Source organism: Artibeus jamaicensis, unplaced genomic scaffold, assembly GCF_021234435.1.
Source record: "Artibeus jamaicensis isolate MK-2021 breed Jamaican fruit bat unplaced genomic scaffold, CSHL_Jam_final contig_384, whole genome shotgun sequence".
NCBI classification, from domain to species: domain Eukaryota; kingdom Metazoa; phylum Chordata; class Mammalia; order Chiroptera; family Phyllostomidae; genus Artibeus; species Artibeus jamaicensis.
Window position 1 is genome coordinate 10,523,267 of NW_026521810.1, and position 16,438 is coordinate 10,539,704.

Sequence of the window (16,438 nt, forward strand, 5' to 3'; positions counted from 1 at the left end):
GGGGACCGGAGACTCTAACCGCGGAAGGTTGCCCGACTGGAGAGCCGCGACTGCCGTTGGGAGCCGGCCTCCGGTGACGCGCCTCGCGGCGCGGAAGGTTCTGGGAGTAGTAGTTCGACCTTGTTTTCGGCCGGTGTGTCTTAGATCCCGGGGCTCCTAGACTCCTCTGTTGCCGCCGGCCCAGCTTCCTCCGTGTCTCGCGTGAGGTCCAGCCTGGGGTCGAGGAGGGTCTGGATTGCGGGCCCTTCTAACCCTGAGTGTGGAGGGAAGGTGGCAGGGAGGTCCCCCGGGTGGTTGCCGGGAGATCCAGCGGGGGTCCCGCGCATCCCCGGGCCTCTGGGTGGACAGAACAGTGGACCCCTGGTCCCACCACGGGCTCTCCTGCCCGTCCACGGGAGGGAGTCGCCATTGAAACCGGGGGCAGAGGTGAGAATTTCGGAGCAAAGCGGCGCGAAGCCTGCGAGAGAGATGAAAGGAAAAAGGCAGCCCTCTGGCCGGGGCCGGCTGGGGCACGGGAAGCCTGTCTTCTCTGGGAGAGTCCTTTCCTGGGGAGCCGCTACCTGCACTGCTTGCTGGCCCGCAGGACGATGCATGCCTCCGTTGCCCCCCCCCCCCCCCAAATCAACAGAGCTGACAACTTGAGTTTGGGGAATGACTTCCTCTTGTCCTCACAGGAACCCCAAAAGGGGGTAAGAAGGAGACTATTAGACCCATTGGGCAGATGGGAAAAGTGAGAATTTGAGAAGCCACGGGATTTGTTTAGAATCCTGGATGTTTCCCTGTAAGACCCATCGCTTTTCTGCCAAAGCCAGTATTGTATACGAAAAACCAGTGTTCGAAAAGAATTCAGTCTTTCTTCATCCAGTGAGCCTGAAATGGAACAGGAATGAATCATTAAGTGAAGCACGGATTGACACAGATTCTTTTATTATTATTTTGACCACCACTCAGCAGATGACAGATAGAAGAAATATGTATTTAATGTATGTGTTCAGATTCTCCTAGCAGAGTTCTATTGGAGTTTAAGGACAGAGGAGGATAGGAGTAACCTGAGACAGCTGTGGTCATGGCCACCTTGATTCCAGGATGTTGTGAGATTGTCCCTTGGTTCTCTGAGTTGATTCTTAGGTGACAAGTAGCTGTGTTTGGCAGTTTATACAAGTTCACTGCAAGGCAAGAGTAATCGTTATGGTTCCTGTCTCCACTTCTAGGGCCATTTTCTGAGGACTCAGACCTTCCCCATGCTGGAGATTCAGAAGAAAATGGTGCAACCACTATGCTGCTAACCACTGCCCTGCTGACCCCTGTATCCCAGGTGGGTCTAGATTACTTCTTTTTCTTCCTTCTGTTCTCAGAGCATGGATGTGGTTTCTTCCATTGTTGAGGAATTGCTCAGCCCTGAATCCTAGACCACTGTGTTCACCCTGATAAACTGATGAGTGATGAACTTCATAATAAATGTCCGTCACTTGTGTAGAACTTTCCCTCCTGACATTACTTATTCCCTACCCACTTAGTGTTTGATGTGTTTGATGCACACTTATTAGCTCTGCTGTAGTCTAATTGGCCTCATGGTGAGAGGCAAATAAAAGTCAGTTGCTCCTGTCTCATGAGGAGGTTAGATGTAGATAAGTAAAATAGTTCAACAGCAAGAAGAAATACGTATTTTTTAAGTGCAGAAATGACTGGTACAGACAATAGGACATGGAAGAGGTTTTTTATCCTCTAGAGATTGTATTTGGGGGTGGGAGGAAACTGGGCCCTGGCTGGTGTGGCTCAGTGGATTGAGTGCCTACTTGCAAATAAAAAGATTGCTGGTTCAATTCCTGTTCAGGGCACACGCCTGGCTTGCAGGCCAGGTTCCCAGCTGGGGGTGTGAAGGAGGCAATTGATTGGTGTTTCTTTCATACATAGAAGTTTCTCTCTTTCTCCCCCCCTTCCCCTCTCTCTTAAAATAAATAAAAATTAAAAAAAATACTGGGATAAAAGTTGCACTTTGAAAAACAAGAGAGTAGGGAACTGGAGAATAAAATACAGAAAAATTCCGAGAGAGAACAGCTTTTGCAAAGAAAGAAAGGAAGGGGGGGAGGGAGGGAGGGAGGGAGGAAGGAAGGAAGGAAGGAAGGAAGGAAGGAAGGAAGGAAGGAAGGAAGGATCCTCCAAGGGATGGGAGACTTGGGGGTCTTCAAGTATGTGTGTCGCTGTGGAGTGAGTTTGAGTGTGGTGAGGGAAGCAGGGATATGTTGTAGCCAGAAAAACCACAGGAACATCTACTCTGGGTCTTATTCTAAAGCAAATAAGGCCCCCTTAAAGTTTTTAGAGTCTGAGCAAGATGAAACATGCCACAACTGATTAGAGAAAATTGGTCAAAATGCTCTAGGGTCTGGCCTAGGACACTGAGTGAATGGCAGACCTTTTGGTAAAGGTGCTAGAACTACTTATTAGCCTCAGCCCTGGCCTCATAGCACACAGGTGCTGATGCTTCATATAAAATGCTGGGAGAGCCCTGGCTGGTGTAGCTCAGTGGATTGAGCATGGGCCTGTGAACCAGAGGATTGTGGTTCAATTCCCAGTCAGGGCACATGCCTGGGTTGCGGAGCCAGGTCCCTGGTGGGGGGTGCATGAGAGGCAAGCACCCATTGATGTTTTCCTCCCTCTCTCCTTCCCTTCCAAAGATAAATAAATAAAAACATTTTAAATAAATATATAAATAAAATGCTGGGAGAAAATGCCAGTGCTAGCATTTTGTGAATTTGTAGACCCCCTATAGAGCAAAGCAGGGAGAGAAAGTTGTAGCATCTGCTGGACAGCGTCTGCTTAGTCTGCCCAGGTCCCTTGTTCTAGCACTTGCACCCTGAACAGTAGCTCCATAAATGAGTTTGATTACTGAGGTTTTCTCAGGGAACTGAAGTCTGAAAGGAATTGCCAGTTTGTCTATATTGTGAACATTGTAAAGAAAGACGACTAAAGTACAGTTGCCCCTTGAATAACACATTTTGAACTGCACAGGTTCATTTATATGTCAGGTTTTTTTTTTCAATAAGTACTGTAAATGTATTTTCCTTATGATTTTCTTTAGCTTACTTATTATAAGAATATGGTATGTAATATTGAGTTGGTTAAAAAGTCCATTTAGTTTTTTTCCATAAAGACATATTTTTCATTTTCACCATAACTTTATTGATTTGTATATATTGAGTATGTCAGCTATCTCCCATTATTGGCATCTAGTGGGTTGAGGCCAGGAGTACTGCTAAACATCTTCCAGTGCATAAAACAGCTCCACAGCAAAGAATTATTTGGCCAATATGTCAATAGTACCAAGAAACTTCACAAAACACTTTTGATGTTTGAGCACCTTCTCCATACACTGCACAAATCTTTTTTTTGCATTTCAGTTGTGTTTTTACCTTTTTTGAAATAATAAAGCATAATATGCTGAAAATGTTGCATGTTTCTTTCATCTTCAATTAAAATGGCTGCACAAAACTCACCAATTTTGATAAGTTTTCTTTTAATGCACATCGATGTGACAGTTGTCACAATGCACTCTAACAAAATTGTTTTGGACTTTTTGGCCAACCCAATGCATGTAACATACAAAAAATATGTTAATCAACTGTTTATGTTATTGGTAAGGCTTCTAGTCAAGGCCAGACTATTAGTAATTAAGTTTTGGGGAAGTCAAAAGTTACACATGGATTTTCAGCTATGCATGGTGGGAGGTTGGTACCTCTAAAACCCTGGTGTTGTTAAAGGGACCATAAACTAAAATAAAGAGAGTAATGATTTTATACATTCAAGTATTAAAATAATGAATTACATTATTTTGGCCACGAGATTTCAAAGTAGGTAGTTTTTTAAACTTATTATGTGAACTGTTTTACCTGTTATTCTTAAAGGGCCATATCATAAACGTTTATATACTGCATATACATAAAGTTAACCATTATATTTGTACATATGTTCAGGGGGCTGTGGCAACAGTGGTAGTTCAAAAAGGGCTTAGACTGGTTCATTTACTAGCATCCCCTATGTTAATGTGTCTCATTTAAGTTGAAGTTATATAGAAATTTGTTTACAGAATTAGAAAAATTATTAGGCATTTCTCTTATCAACAGTAAACAACTCAGCTATAGATTCAAAGGAGCATTACCCATCCTGCTCCTTCCCCCACATTTTAGTAGACAGTTAAAGTTTGTGCCTGTCATCTAGACCAAGGTTAGGCTAGAGTAAACATTCCCGCAGTGTTGTCAATGTTTGATACACTTCTGTTCCCCTCCCCACTTCTATTTCCATGCACACTTTTATAGAACACCTCATGTAAAAAGTTGTTTCTACTAATTCCTTTTTTAAAGATTTTATTTATTTATTTTTAGAGGGGAAGGGAGGGAGAAAGAGAGGGAGAGAAACATCAGTCAATTGCCTCTTGTCCAGGATGGGACCTGCAACCCAAGCATGTGCACTGACCAGTAATTGAGCCAGCGACCTTCCACTTTGTGGAACAACGCCCAACCAACTGAGCCATAGAAGACAGTGCTCTACTAATTCTTGACCAAGTGTTCCCTCCTTCCTTCAACTATCTCACAAAAATTTAGTGTTCCTGCTGTGTGCCAATTTCTTCAGTGAGGAAAAACAGACCTGACTTCTGCTTTCAGAGTCCAGACAGACCTGACTCTGTCCTATTCAAGGTAAGCTTGGAATTTTCTGATATTAATCAGAAAATCTCCTTAATGTGAGCATAATTCAAGAGAAGGGAAGGAATGTGGTGGTATAATCCAGAGGGTCAGGAAAGGTGTCCCTGTGGACGTAACTCCTGAGCTGAGTTCTGAAGTATGAGTGGGATTTAAAAAGCTGAAAGGACATGCAGGGGGAGAGTATTCAGGAACAGGGAGAAGCATGTGGAAAAAGGCCAAAGGGACTGTGGCATACATTTCAAGTCGCTGAAAGGAGGCTACCAATTGTACCACAGAGACCATAGGAGGAGTAATGTATGATGGGGACGAGGGTAGATGGTGGAGCAGGAGGGAGTCAGACCCATCCAGGGCCTCCATGAGAAATGACAAGAATACTTTGGAAACTTTTTAAATAATACTGTTTTACAAATAAATCTATTTCTGTGATGTGTGTAGCAAACACTTTAATGTTAAATATTTATTGTACTGATTTTATTCTCAAAGGAAAATTGTAGAGATAAATAGTTTATATTTCTTGAACCTCTTGTGTTTTAAAACCATACCGTAAGGAAAATACTTCATTCATAATTGTATCTTCTCTACTTTCCCATGTCTGAATACAAGGAAGGACCCCCCAAAATTTATTTATAAAAATTGTGTATTCATTCTTATGTGTTTAAAGTTCAGTCACCTTCAGAGTACTCTCCATTTGATGCAATACATGTATCAAGATGTTTTTTCCACTGCTCAAAACAGTTTTGAACTTGTTGATTTTGATGCCTTTTAGTGCTTCTGACTTTTTTTTTTGTTTTACCTCTTCCACATTGGCAAAATATTTCCATTTGAGGATTTTTTCACCTGGGGAAACAAAAATAAGTTGCTAAGGGGCAAAATCAGGTGAATAGGAAGGGTGGGGCATGGGGGTCATGCTGTTTTTGGTAAAAAACTACTGAACACTCAGCGCCGTGTAGGCAGATATGCTCATAAATCACCCATCATGAATGGGCAAATGTGATGAAAGTGTCTTAAAATTTTTTTTCACTGAAGCCAAACACGGCCTTTTACAACAGCACCAACTGGTACACTGATACAGGTGGATTCCTAGCATACTCAAGGGGCCTGTACTAGAGAGGGAATCCTGTACTACAAGGGGCCTAACCTCCAGAAGATAATTTCTTTTTTTTTTAGGGGGGCATTCCACCTCATAGTAAGGTTTTCTATAGTTCTGTAATTTAATCTATTGATATATAAATTAATAACTTAGTATTGTACCTTCAGATTTTACATCAAAGGTGCTTCCTTCCTATTTTCAGGTAACATGCAGTCCTACTGCATGGAGGCAAGGAGCTGGTCTGTGACTACAAATACAACCATCTCCCCTTGTCTGCAGTTTCACTTTCTGCTATTTCAATTACCTGCAGTCAATCATGGTCCAAAAATATTAAAGGTAGAAAATTTCAGAAATAAGTAATTCATAAGTTTTAAATTGTGTATTTTTCTGAGTAGCATGATGAAATCTTATACTGTCCAGGATGTGAATCATCTCCTTTTCCAGCAGCACCACACTGTTTTTACTACCCACACATTGGTCACTTAGGATCTATTTCTGTTATCAAATTGACTGTCAGAGTATTACAGTGCTTGTGTTCCAGTCACCCTTAATTTACTTATTAATGGCCCCAAAGCACAAGAGTAGTGATGGTGGCAATTCAGCTATACCAAAGACAAGCTATAAGTGCTTCTTTTAAGTGGAAAGATATGTATGTATGGGAAAAGACAGTATATATAGGGTTTTCTACTCTCTGCAATTTCAGGCATCTGCTGGGAATCTTGTAACATGTCCCACATGGATAAAGGGTGACTACTATTCACAAGAGAATCTTCATGTTGGAAGGCCTGTTAGAGGTCATTTTGTGTAACCTTCCTGTCCTTCCTGTCTTCCTTCTATGCTGTCAGTTTGAGTTCTTCCTAGAGGCGTCTGGAAGGAGGTCCTTTGGTGAGCACAGATGTTTGGTTTTTCAGGAGTCACTGATGACCAGGGATATGGCCGAGGCTCTCACCCAGTGGGAGCAGCTGAACCCTGCTCAGGGAGATGTGCCCAAGAAGCATAGGAACCTGGTCTTACTGGGTAAGGATGACTCCTTGTCACCCCGTGAATTTACTCAGTGTGGTAATTTGCTTCCTCAGTGCCTAGGAACTCTGAGGTTCTTAGATTCAAATAGTCTTAATTCCTGAAAGGCCTGAGGTAGGTAATTTTTGCTTTGTGTTTCTGGATGTAGTTTTGTACTCCTGGAGTTAGAAATGGACTCCTTTTTATTATATTTGCTCAGGTAGTAGCAGACTTCTTTTCTATTCCCTGACCAAGGATATTGAGATGAAGTTCTAGTGAAAACACCTCTTAAGAAATAGGTGCTTATTCTTTTAATTGGGAGAGGTAAAACAAGTGACCCAATTGTTCTGAATACAAATAGACCTTGTATCATCCTTTCTGCCTTTTTCCTGAGTACTGGTGAGAGAGAAATCTAGAACCTACCTCTCTTTTATACTGTCTCTCCTAATGACCAAAGAGCTAACCTTGGGCTTTTTACCAGACTCTTTTTTCTTTCCCTATGAACAGGACTTCCAATTTCCAAGCCTGATGTAGTCTCTCAGTTGGGGTGTGGGGAGAAGCTGGATAAAGAAGCCGCAAAAGCCACTAGTCCAGGTGAGTCAGTGTTGTAAACAGGGAACTTAAAATCCAGATGGTCAGTGGGAAAAGCATCTTTGAAATGCTTGTGCAGCAGCCTTTCCAGATTTTGCTAGATCCATGGAGAAGCTGAAGTCCCTTTCTTCCATGCCACACTTACCCTCTGCGGATGATGATCTGTTATAAATTCATAATTTTACTTTTTATAAGGTAAATACTTTCCACTCCTTCAAATGAATTCTTTTCCCCCATAAGGTAAAATGAAATCAGCATTTTAAGGTATGTTAATAATGTTCATGGGTACAAGACTATAAACCAGGCTTTTTTATGTATGTTATTTCATCTCTGTAGGATAATGTACCTTTTTGTGTGACAGCAATGACTATAAATTGATCTCTGAGTTTTCCCTTGCCTTCTTCTCTATCTAAGCGGAGGCAGCATAGCATATGTTAGGAGTGTAACTTTAGACCCAGTCTTCCTAGGTCCAAATCCAATTTCAGCTACTCACTAGCTCTGTGACTTTTAATAAGTGAATTATCCTCTCTGTGACTAAAATTCTCCAACTGTAAATGAGGATAATGATAGCACTTAACTCAGGGTTGTTGTGAGGATCAAATGAAAAAAATCCAAGAGAAATACTTAGAGCAGTAACTGGCTATATGATAAGCAAATGATACCTGTTGATTAAATCCTGGTAACTTTTTGAAAAATGTGAATTTAACCCTGTTGCTTCTGTCAGGCTGAATTATTGCAGTAGACTCTCAACTGATTATACTCTCTTTAGTCTAATCTTGTCTAATTGAGGCAGTGGGATCTTGCTGAATTCCCCACAGTGAATTTCTCATTCTGCCAGTTCTGTATTTCTCTACCTTCTTTCAAGGGCTTTGATAGTCTACCTGCCTAACCATTTTACCTTCTCTATTCTCCAACATGAACTCTTAACACCAGACAGGCAAGTGTCTCACTCTCCTCACTAACTGTGTGTTCTCCATGCACACTTGGGGCTTTAGTTTTTCAGGGCTTTAGTTTTTCAAACTCCTTTTAGCTGGAAGTCCATTAACATTTAACCTATTTTTACCTATTTGTCCTTTAAAATCCTGGGCACTTCCCTAATTAGGATGTATAGTTAAGAACATTGGATCATATTGATTATTTTATGTACCATCATGGTTGGGATGAATATTAAAGACTATTTAAGCCAAGACATATTTAAACATTTTTAGCAGTGAAGTTTTCCCCCCAAACTCTTGCTGGGAAGACTAGAATTGGGGGGAAGATATTCCCACAGGTTGGGGACCAATGTAAGTACATGGGGATTTGACCTTCCCCTTTCTAATGCTATTTATTGCTTTTTAAAAGTTGGTTTTGTCTTGCTCTTTGCAGTTTATTGGATGTGAGACAATCAGTTGCTTCTTATTTAGTAAGCTGTGTGATTATTTGAATTCATTGATCTTGATCACTTTGAATGCTAGTTTCTAGAATATTCAACTCATCTCGAGACAGTGGAACCGATAGAGACTTTTGTGTAAGAGGGATAATTTGGGAAAGTTAGTCTGTTAATGTTGAGTGGGACATTTTGGGAAATGGGAAAAGACTGGTGGAAGGAGATCAGCTCATGATGATCATTCTTGAGGTACAAAGTCTTAAGGGTTCAAGTCGAAGAACAGAGAAGTTAAAATGGTTAGGCAGGTAGACTGTCAAATGCCTTAAAAGAAGATAGAGAAATACAGAACTAGCAGAGTCAGAAACTCACTGTAGGAATTCTGCAGGATTCTGCTACCTCAATTACACAAGATTAGACTAAAGAAAGTATAGTCATTTGAGAACAGGGTCAAATCTACATCTTTCCAAGTGTAGTGGCAGCCAGTGAGTAGTCTCTGGGAAACCATCTTCCTCTGATCCCATCCCTCTTTCCCCAGACTCTGTTTTTTATCACCTGTACTTAGCCTTATTTCGTTATTGTTTCTCATTTCCTACCCACTAGATAGAGGAATTGTGAGTGCCTGCTCACCCCTTCCCTGTTCGCAGCTACACTTCTTTGCCCAGTCATCTTTCTTTCCTTGCATTCTCTCAAGATGACAAGGCTATTTTTGAGAGCTTTCAAGTACATGTGTTCCTTGTAGCATTTTTGTTTGTTTTATTATTTTCTTACCATAGTAATTACTTTACTGTCAGTGTAGGAAATGATACATAAACATTTTTGTTTCTGTTAGACTGGGAGACACCAGAAAGCAAGGAGCTAACTCCAGAGCAGGATGTTTCTGAAGAGGAGTCAAACCCTAGTGTGTTAATAGAAAGATTTCCAAAGGAAGATGACAGTGGATGTGAGGATTCTTTAGAGAGTCAGCAGGAAAACCATGAGAAACACTTAATACAAGAAGTTGTCACTCAGAAGAAATCTTCAGGGGAGAGTCGTTACCAATGTGATGAATTTGGAAGAAATTTTGGCCGGAGGTCATTACTTGTTCAACAGCAAGGAAAGAGACTACGTAATTGTGATTCATTTAAAAAGAACCTAAAGCAAAATTCAGATCTAATGAGGCATGAGAGAATTTGTGCAGGAAAGAAACCCTGGAAGTGTAATGAATGTGAGAAAGCCTTTAGTTACTATTCAGCTTTTGCCTTGCATCAGAGAATTCACACAGGAGAAAAGCCCTATGAGTGTAATGAGTGTGGTAAAGCCTTTAGCCAGAGCATACACCTTACTCTCCACCAGAGAATTCATACTGGAGAGAAGCCCTACAAATGTCACGAATGTGGAAAAGCCTTTAGTCACCGCTCAGCCCTTATTCGGCATCACATAATTCACACTGGAGAGAAACCCTATGAGTGCAATGAATGTGGGAAGGCCTTTAATCAGAGCTCATACCTCACTCAACATCAGCGAATTCACACTGGAGAGAAACCTTATGAGTGCAATGAATGTGGGAAGGCCTTCAGCCAAAGTACATTTCTTACTCAGCATCAGGTCATTCACACTGGAGAGAAACCCTATAAGTGTAATGAATGTGGGAAAGCTTTTAGTGATCGTTCAGGCCTCATCCAGCATCAGAGAACTCATACTGGGGAGAGACCTTATGAGTGTAATGAATGTGGGAAAGCCTTCGGCTACTGTTCAGCCCTGACTCAACATCAGAGAACTCACACAGGAGAGAAACCCTATAAATGCAACGATTGTGCCAAAGCCTTCAGTGACCGCTCAGCCCTCATCCGTCATCAGAGGACACACACTGGAGAAAAACCTTACAAGTGTAATGATTGTGGCAAAGCCTTCAGCCAGAGCTCATCTCTCACAAAGCACCAGAAAACTCATACCGGAGAAAAACCTTATAAGTGTAAGGAATGTGGAAAATCCTTTAGCCAGAGTTCATCCCTTTCTCAACATCAGAAAACTCATGCTGGAGGGAAAACCAAGGAATATGGAAAAGGCTTTACTGAGCATTGAGCCTTTGGTCAGCAAAAGAGAATTCATACTAGATAAAAACTATATGAATTTTTTTCCTGGTTGTGAGTAATCATCTCAGTAGTTATCTCAATCAAAATTGTAATCATCTAAGTAATTATCTCAATCAACAATTCTTGAGGGGAAATTTGTTGATTGAGATAACTACTCAAATGATTACTTGTACCCAGGAAAAAATGAGACACATGAGTCAGTCAGTTAAAAAATTTTTATGAGGCAGTTCCCCTGAAGCCAGAGGATGCTGGCCTGGCTGTTCACTTCTGCACTTTTTGTGTCTTTTAGACTTCCTTATTGAGACATCTACTGAGAATCACATTAACTCCCAGAGTCAAACCTGTATCTTAGAAAAAGGGAGTACAGAGGGACCTTTGATGTTTTCAGCCTGTTTTAAGTTATCTTTGTTACCTGATAGTATGCTTATTTATGAAGATTTACCCTAATTATATATTGCTTATACTTTAGACTTTTTCATACTATAGTAAAATTTAGTTGTAGGCCTAAACTGACACTGCATACTAGCTTGTGAAAATTTGAGGTTTTTGAAATACTTGCCTTTCCCATTTTACTCTTGGGTAGAGGCAGGTGACATGATATATATATATTTTAATTGAAACCTTGAAGGTTATTATTGGAAACATTTTGAGTGCTGTGTTTTTAGTTCCCACATTTGACCTTAGATGTGTCTCTGTGTGGATTTCTTTAAGTTTATTCTGTTTGCTGAGCTTGGATATGTAGGTTTATGTCTTTTTCATAATTGGGGATATTTTCAGACATAGCTTTTAAAAAAATTTTTTGGATTGATTTTTAGAGAGAAAGGGAAAGACAGAGGGAGAAACATCAATTTGTTGTTCCACTTATTCATGTATTCATTGGTTGATTCTTGTATGTGCCCTGACTGGAGACTGAGCCCATAACTTAGTATATTGGGAAGACACTAACCAACTGAGCTACTCAGCCAGGGTGAGTCATCATTTCTTCGAATACATTTTCAGCCCTGACTCCTGCCCCTTGTCTCCTTCCAGGATGCTGATACAGATGTTAGGTCTTTGCATGCAATCCCACAGGTTCCTGAGGCTCTGTTCATTGTTTTCCAGTATATATTTACCTTAATCTGCTCAGGCTGCCATAACAAAATGCTACAGCCTGGGTGGTTCAAACAACAGAATTTTATTTCTCACAGTTATGGAGCCTGGAAGTCCAAGATCCAGGTGTCAGCTTTAGTCTTTGGTGATGGATCTCTTCTTGGCTTTCTTGCTGATTGTGTCCTCACATGGCCTTTTCTTGATGCATGCCTGTGGAAAGAGAGAGAGAGAGAGAGAGAGAGAGAGAGAGAGAGAGAGAGAGAGATCTTTATTCCTCTTTAAAAGCTACCAGCACTGTCAGATTAGGAACCTAACCTTATGACCTCATTTTACCTTAATTGCCTCCAAAAAGCCCTTCCTCTAAATACAGTCACATTTGGAAGTAGCATTTTGACATATGAATTTTGGGGGGAAACAATTCAGTCCATGGCATTTTCCCCTGGCCCTCAAAGTTCATGTTCTTCTCACATGCAAAATATGTTCATTTCATCCTAATAACCCTCAAAATCTTAACTTATTCCAGCATCAACTCTAAAGTCCAAAGTCTTACATACATCAGATATGGGTGAGACTTGAGGTATAATTCATCCTGAAGCAGATTCCTCTTTGGCTATGAACCTGTGAAACCAGACAAGTTATGTGCTTCCAAACACAGTGATAGGGTAGGCACTGAACAGATGTTCCCATTCCCAAAGGAGGACTAGGAATAAGGGAAAGGGTAATGGGTCCCAAGCAAGTCCAAAACCCAATGAGATAAATTCCATCGGATCTTTTTGCTTTTGTTTTTGTTTTTTAAGGTTTGACTTATTTTCAGAGAGAGAGGAAGTGAGGGAGAAAGAAAAGTAGACAAACAACTGGTTGCTTCTTGCACCCCCGAGCTGGGCACCTGACTAGAGACCCAGACATGTGCCCTGGCTGGGAATTGAATGGCGTTTAATCCACTTAGCCACACCAGCCAGGGTGAATTCCATCAGATCTTGATGCCTTACCTCCCAGACCCACTGCAGCAGGAGTCCCACCTTTACAACTCACTGCTGCAGCAGTCCCAACACCAAGGCTCAGCTGGGTAGCCCTGTCCCCCAAACTTTAGTTTGAGGCCATGTGGCCTGTTGACACTTCAGGGGCATCTCCCCTGCCTTTGAAACTGAGGAGGCAACCTGATGACCTCTGAATTTATTTCTTCTCTTTTCTTGCAGAATAGGGTATGTTTATTGTTCTGTTGTCTGGTCCTATAGGATCTAAGAAGTCTGACAGCCTCCCTTCATTTTGTCTAGTGTTTTCTGTCCCCTTTAGTACCAGTTGGCAATGTTTCATCTCAATTTCTGACTTCTGTTGAGGTGATTGATTAAATCCATGAGTCACACTCATTATCTCTTTATTAAAAGCTAGTCAGCAACGGCCGAACAAGCTTTCTCATATTTTGCAATATAGGTAGACAGGATTTTTCAAATCTCGAAGTTCTTTTTTCTTTTTGCTTAACAATTCTTTCTTCAATTCATCTCTCTCTCTCTTCTCACATTTTACTACAAACAGTGAGGAGGACCAAAGCTTCACCTTCAGTGCTTTGCCTGGAAATCTCTGGTGAATATCCAGTTTCATTACTCACAAGTTGTCCTTTCCACAAGACAGTGGAACACAGTTCAGCCAAGTCCACTGGCACTTTACAACAAAGATCGCCTTTCTTCCTGTTTCCAGTAACATGTCCTCATTTCTGACTGAGACCTCATCAGAACGACCTTTAACATCTGCACTTCTAGCATGTACCTCAAAACCCTTCCAGCCTCTACCCATTACCCAGTTCCAAAGCTATGTCCACATGTTTAGGTATTTGTTATAGCAGCACCCCAAATCTGTCTTAGCAGTACCAAAATCTGTCTTAGCTGGCTTGGACTGCCATACCACAGACTGGGAGACTCAAAGAACAGAAACCTATTTCTTACAGTTCTGGGGGACTGAAAGTCAGATCAAGGTACCAGCTGATTTGGTTTTGGTGAGAGTTCCTCCTGGCTTACAAAAAGCTACCCTATTGCTGTGTCCTCACAACCCTTCCTCAGTACATGCATGTGTGTAAGGGGAGAGGGAGAGTGAGCTCTCTTTTCTTAGAAGATATCAACCCTGTCAGATTAGGACCCCACAGTTATAACCTCTTTTAACCTTAATTACCATCTAAAAGCCCCATCTCTAAATACAGTCACATCGTGGGTTAGGGCTTCAACATGAATTTGAGGGGACACAGTTTTCCATAGGTATTTTATATTGTTCTATCTCCAAGTTCATTGCTTCCCCCCCTCTGTTTCTTCCATTCTGTTAGCAAGCTTATCATTGGGTTCTGTTACTGTGTTTTTTAGTTCCATCTGATTCTCCATTCTGTTTCTTGGCGGAGACAGTCTGTTTTTAAATTTGTGTCAAGCATGTTTGTTATTGCTTAGTGAGGCATCTTTATGATGGCTGTTTTAAACTAGTATCATTCTAACATCTAGGTCATCCCAGTGTTGGCATCTGTGGACTGTCTTATCATTCAAGTTGAGATATTCCTGGTTCTTGGTGTGATGAGTGATTTTCAGTTGAAATCTGGACATTTTGGGTATTATGTTAGGAGATTCTCTTTACTATTTAAATATTCTATCTGGGCTGGCCTCTGACAATGCTCTAATGGAGGAATGTTGTAAGTTGGTGTTAGAAGTCTAGGTTCATCATTAGCCTCTATTTGGGTAGGGGTCCTCAATACTGCTGGGCAGGAGTGGGAGTTACAGCTCCCCATGAGGGCCACACTGATACCATCCAGCTGGGAGGGACAGGAGTGTCTCATTATTTCTCCCCACATGGCCTCCACTGACATGGGGTAGGGTTGGGTGGGGAGTGACCTTATGACTATTGGTCATTGGTGAAAGTCCTGACCCTCCAGTATGCCTCCACTGTCCAAACCAGTAAAGAAGGGAGAGACCAGTAAATCTGGTCTCTCGGTAATGTTAGAAGCCTGGTCTCCCAACAGGGTCTCCATTGGCACTGCTGGGGTAGAATGGGAGAGAGGTGGTTTTTGAAAATCTTGTCTCTTCACTTGAACTTCTCTGACTGAACTCCAGGTGGGGTTTCATCTCGGTGAGGGTGGACTCAGCCTTTGTTTTTACGGATAGTGCTGAAGTTTTCTGTCATGGCCTTTGGCTGGAGGAGAGTGGTTATTGTCTAAAAAATTTCTGTCTTGAGAGGTTGCTCCTTTGCTAGTCCTTTGACTCAAAAGAGCAGACTTTTCTTAGACCTTTTTTTTGGTCTATGCCTGTGGCATTTCTGGGTTACCAGCTTCCTCAGTACCCAGCCTGGGATAGGTGAGGCAAAAAGAAAGCCCAAGGGACTCAGTGGTATATTGTTCTTTAGGTTCCCTGAATCTTCTCCACCTTCCAGAATCTTCTTACATTGTTTTAAATGTTGTGCCCAGTGTTTTAGTTATACTTAGAGGAATAGGGAAGAGTGTTTCTCCACCTTTCCCATGACATCCTTCCTTTTGACCCTGAAGTGACATGTGACCTTTGTCAGACATTGTAACATACCTAGGTTGTTTGTGACCAGTCAGGATTAACTACCAAAAGGGAGTGCTCACTGGTTCCCCAGAGAAGCTGCCAGGTTGGTAGGTAGAAACTACCAGTCTGCAAGCTTCATCCAGCTTTGAAGAAACTATAGCTTTTAAGTGGAGGAAATGTCAGTCTTCAATTGTAGATTACAATTTGAGAAGGAAAGGTAGATATGACTAAATATAAACTGTGGAGTTAAACATTTCTGTTTGCTTCTTTGTTCCAAGACCATGTGGGAAACACTAGAGAACTGGATTCAGATTTTGTTTTTTTGAATCATATATTACCTATAGTTAGATATCTGTCATTTTTAAGTTAATGTATAACACAGGATATCAGAAAACCAACAAAATAAAGAACAGAAATAATTGGAATTTGGGACAACTCACTTCACCCCTTTAAATCTGTTTCTTCATTTATATATTTTTAAAAATGTGATACCTTCTTGAGAGTGGCTAGATTAGGTAGATCATAGGTCCAAAATGATTTGTAAGCTATCAGGTGCTATATAACCATTATGTATTGTTTACAGAGTCCTTTATATGACCTGTCCACCATGTATGCTTTCCGATGGTATAGCCCAATAAAAATGACTACAGAAATAGTGGAATGTGTCTTTTTATCTTTTTAAAAATAATTTTTCTTAAACACTAGTTATATTCTGCATCTTTTGAGATGATCCTAACAGGTTTTTAAAAACCTGTTTATGTAGTAAATTATGTTCATGAATTTTCTAGTTATTTTTAAATCAAATTTTGGATGACATTAGTTAATAAGATCATGCAGGTTTCAAGTTTACATTTCTGTGATATGTGTTCTGTATATTGCATTGTATGCCCACCACCCACAGTCAAAACATTTTCTGTCATCATATATTTGGCCCTCTTTACCCTTTACTAGCCACCTCCATACACTCTTCATGGATTTTCTAATGTTAAAGAATACTTGTATTTCTAGGATTTACC

General features: G+C 41.0%; 1 protein-coding gene across 6 annotated transcripts; it reads left to right on the top strand.

Annotated features, from left to right (window-relative positions):
* The first annotated feature begins 30 nt into the window (after positions 1-30).
* ZNF892 (zinc finger protein 892) lies at positions 31-16,067 on the top strand. 6 transcript variants are annotated; one of them, XM_053664544.1, is made up of 7 exons: positions 31-206; positions 1,212-1,315; positions 4,438-4,691; positions 5,990-6,123; positions 6,699-6,804; positions 7,294-7,380; positions 9,576-16,067. In XM_053664544.1, exons 4-7 carry the CDS (start codon positions 5,995-5,997, stop codon positions 10,805-10,807), a joined length of 1,554 nt encoding a protein of 517 aa, XP_053520519.1. In that variant the 5' UTR covers positions 31-206; positions 1,212-1,315; positions 4,438-4,691; positions 5,990-5,994; the 3' UTR covers positions 10,808-16,067. The 6 variants fall into 6 exon arrangements, with proteins under 6 accessions (XP_053520519.1, XP_037002037.2, XP_037002039.2 ...); XM_037146142.2 differs by lacking the exon at positions 5,990-6,123 and having other exon boundaries at positions 31-426; positions 4,599-4,691; XM_037146144.2 differs by lacking the exon at positions 5,990-6,123 and having other exon boundaries at positions 4,599-4,691.
* The last annotated feature ends 371 nt before the right edge of the window (positions 16,068-16,438 follow it).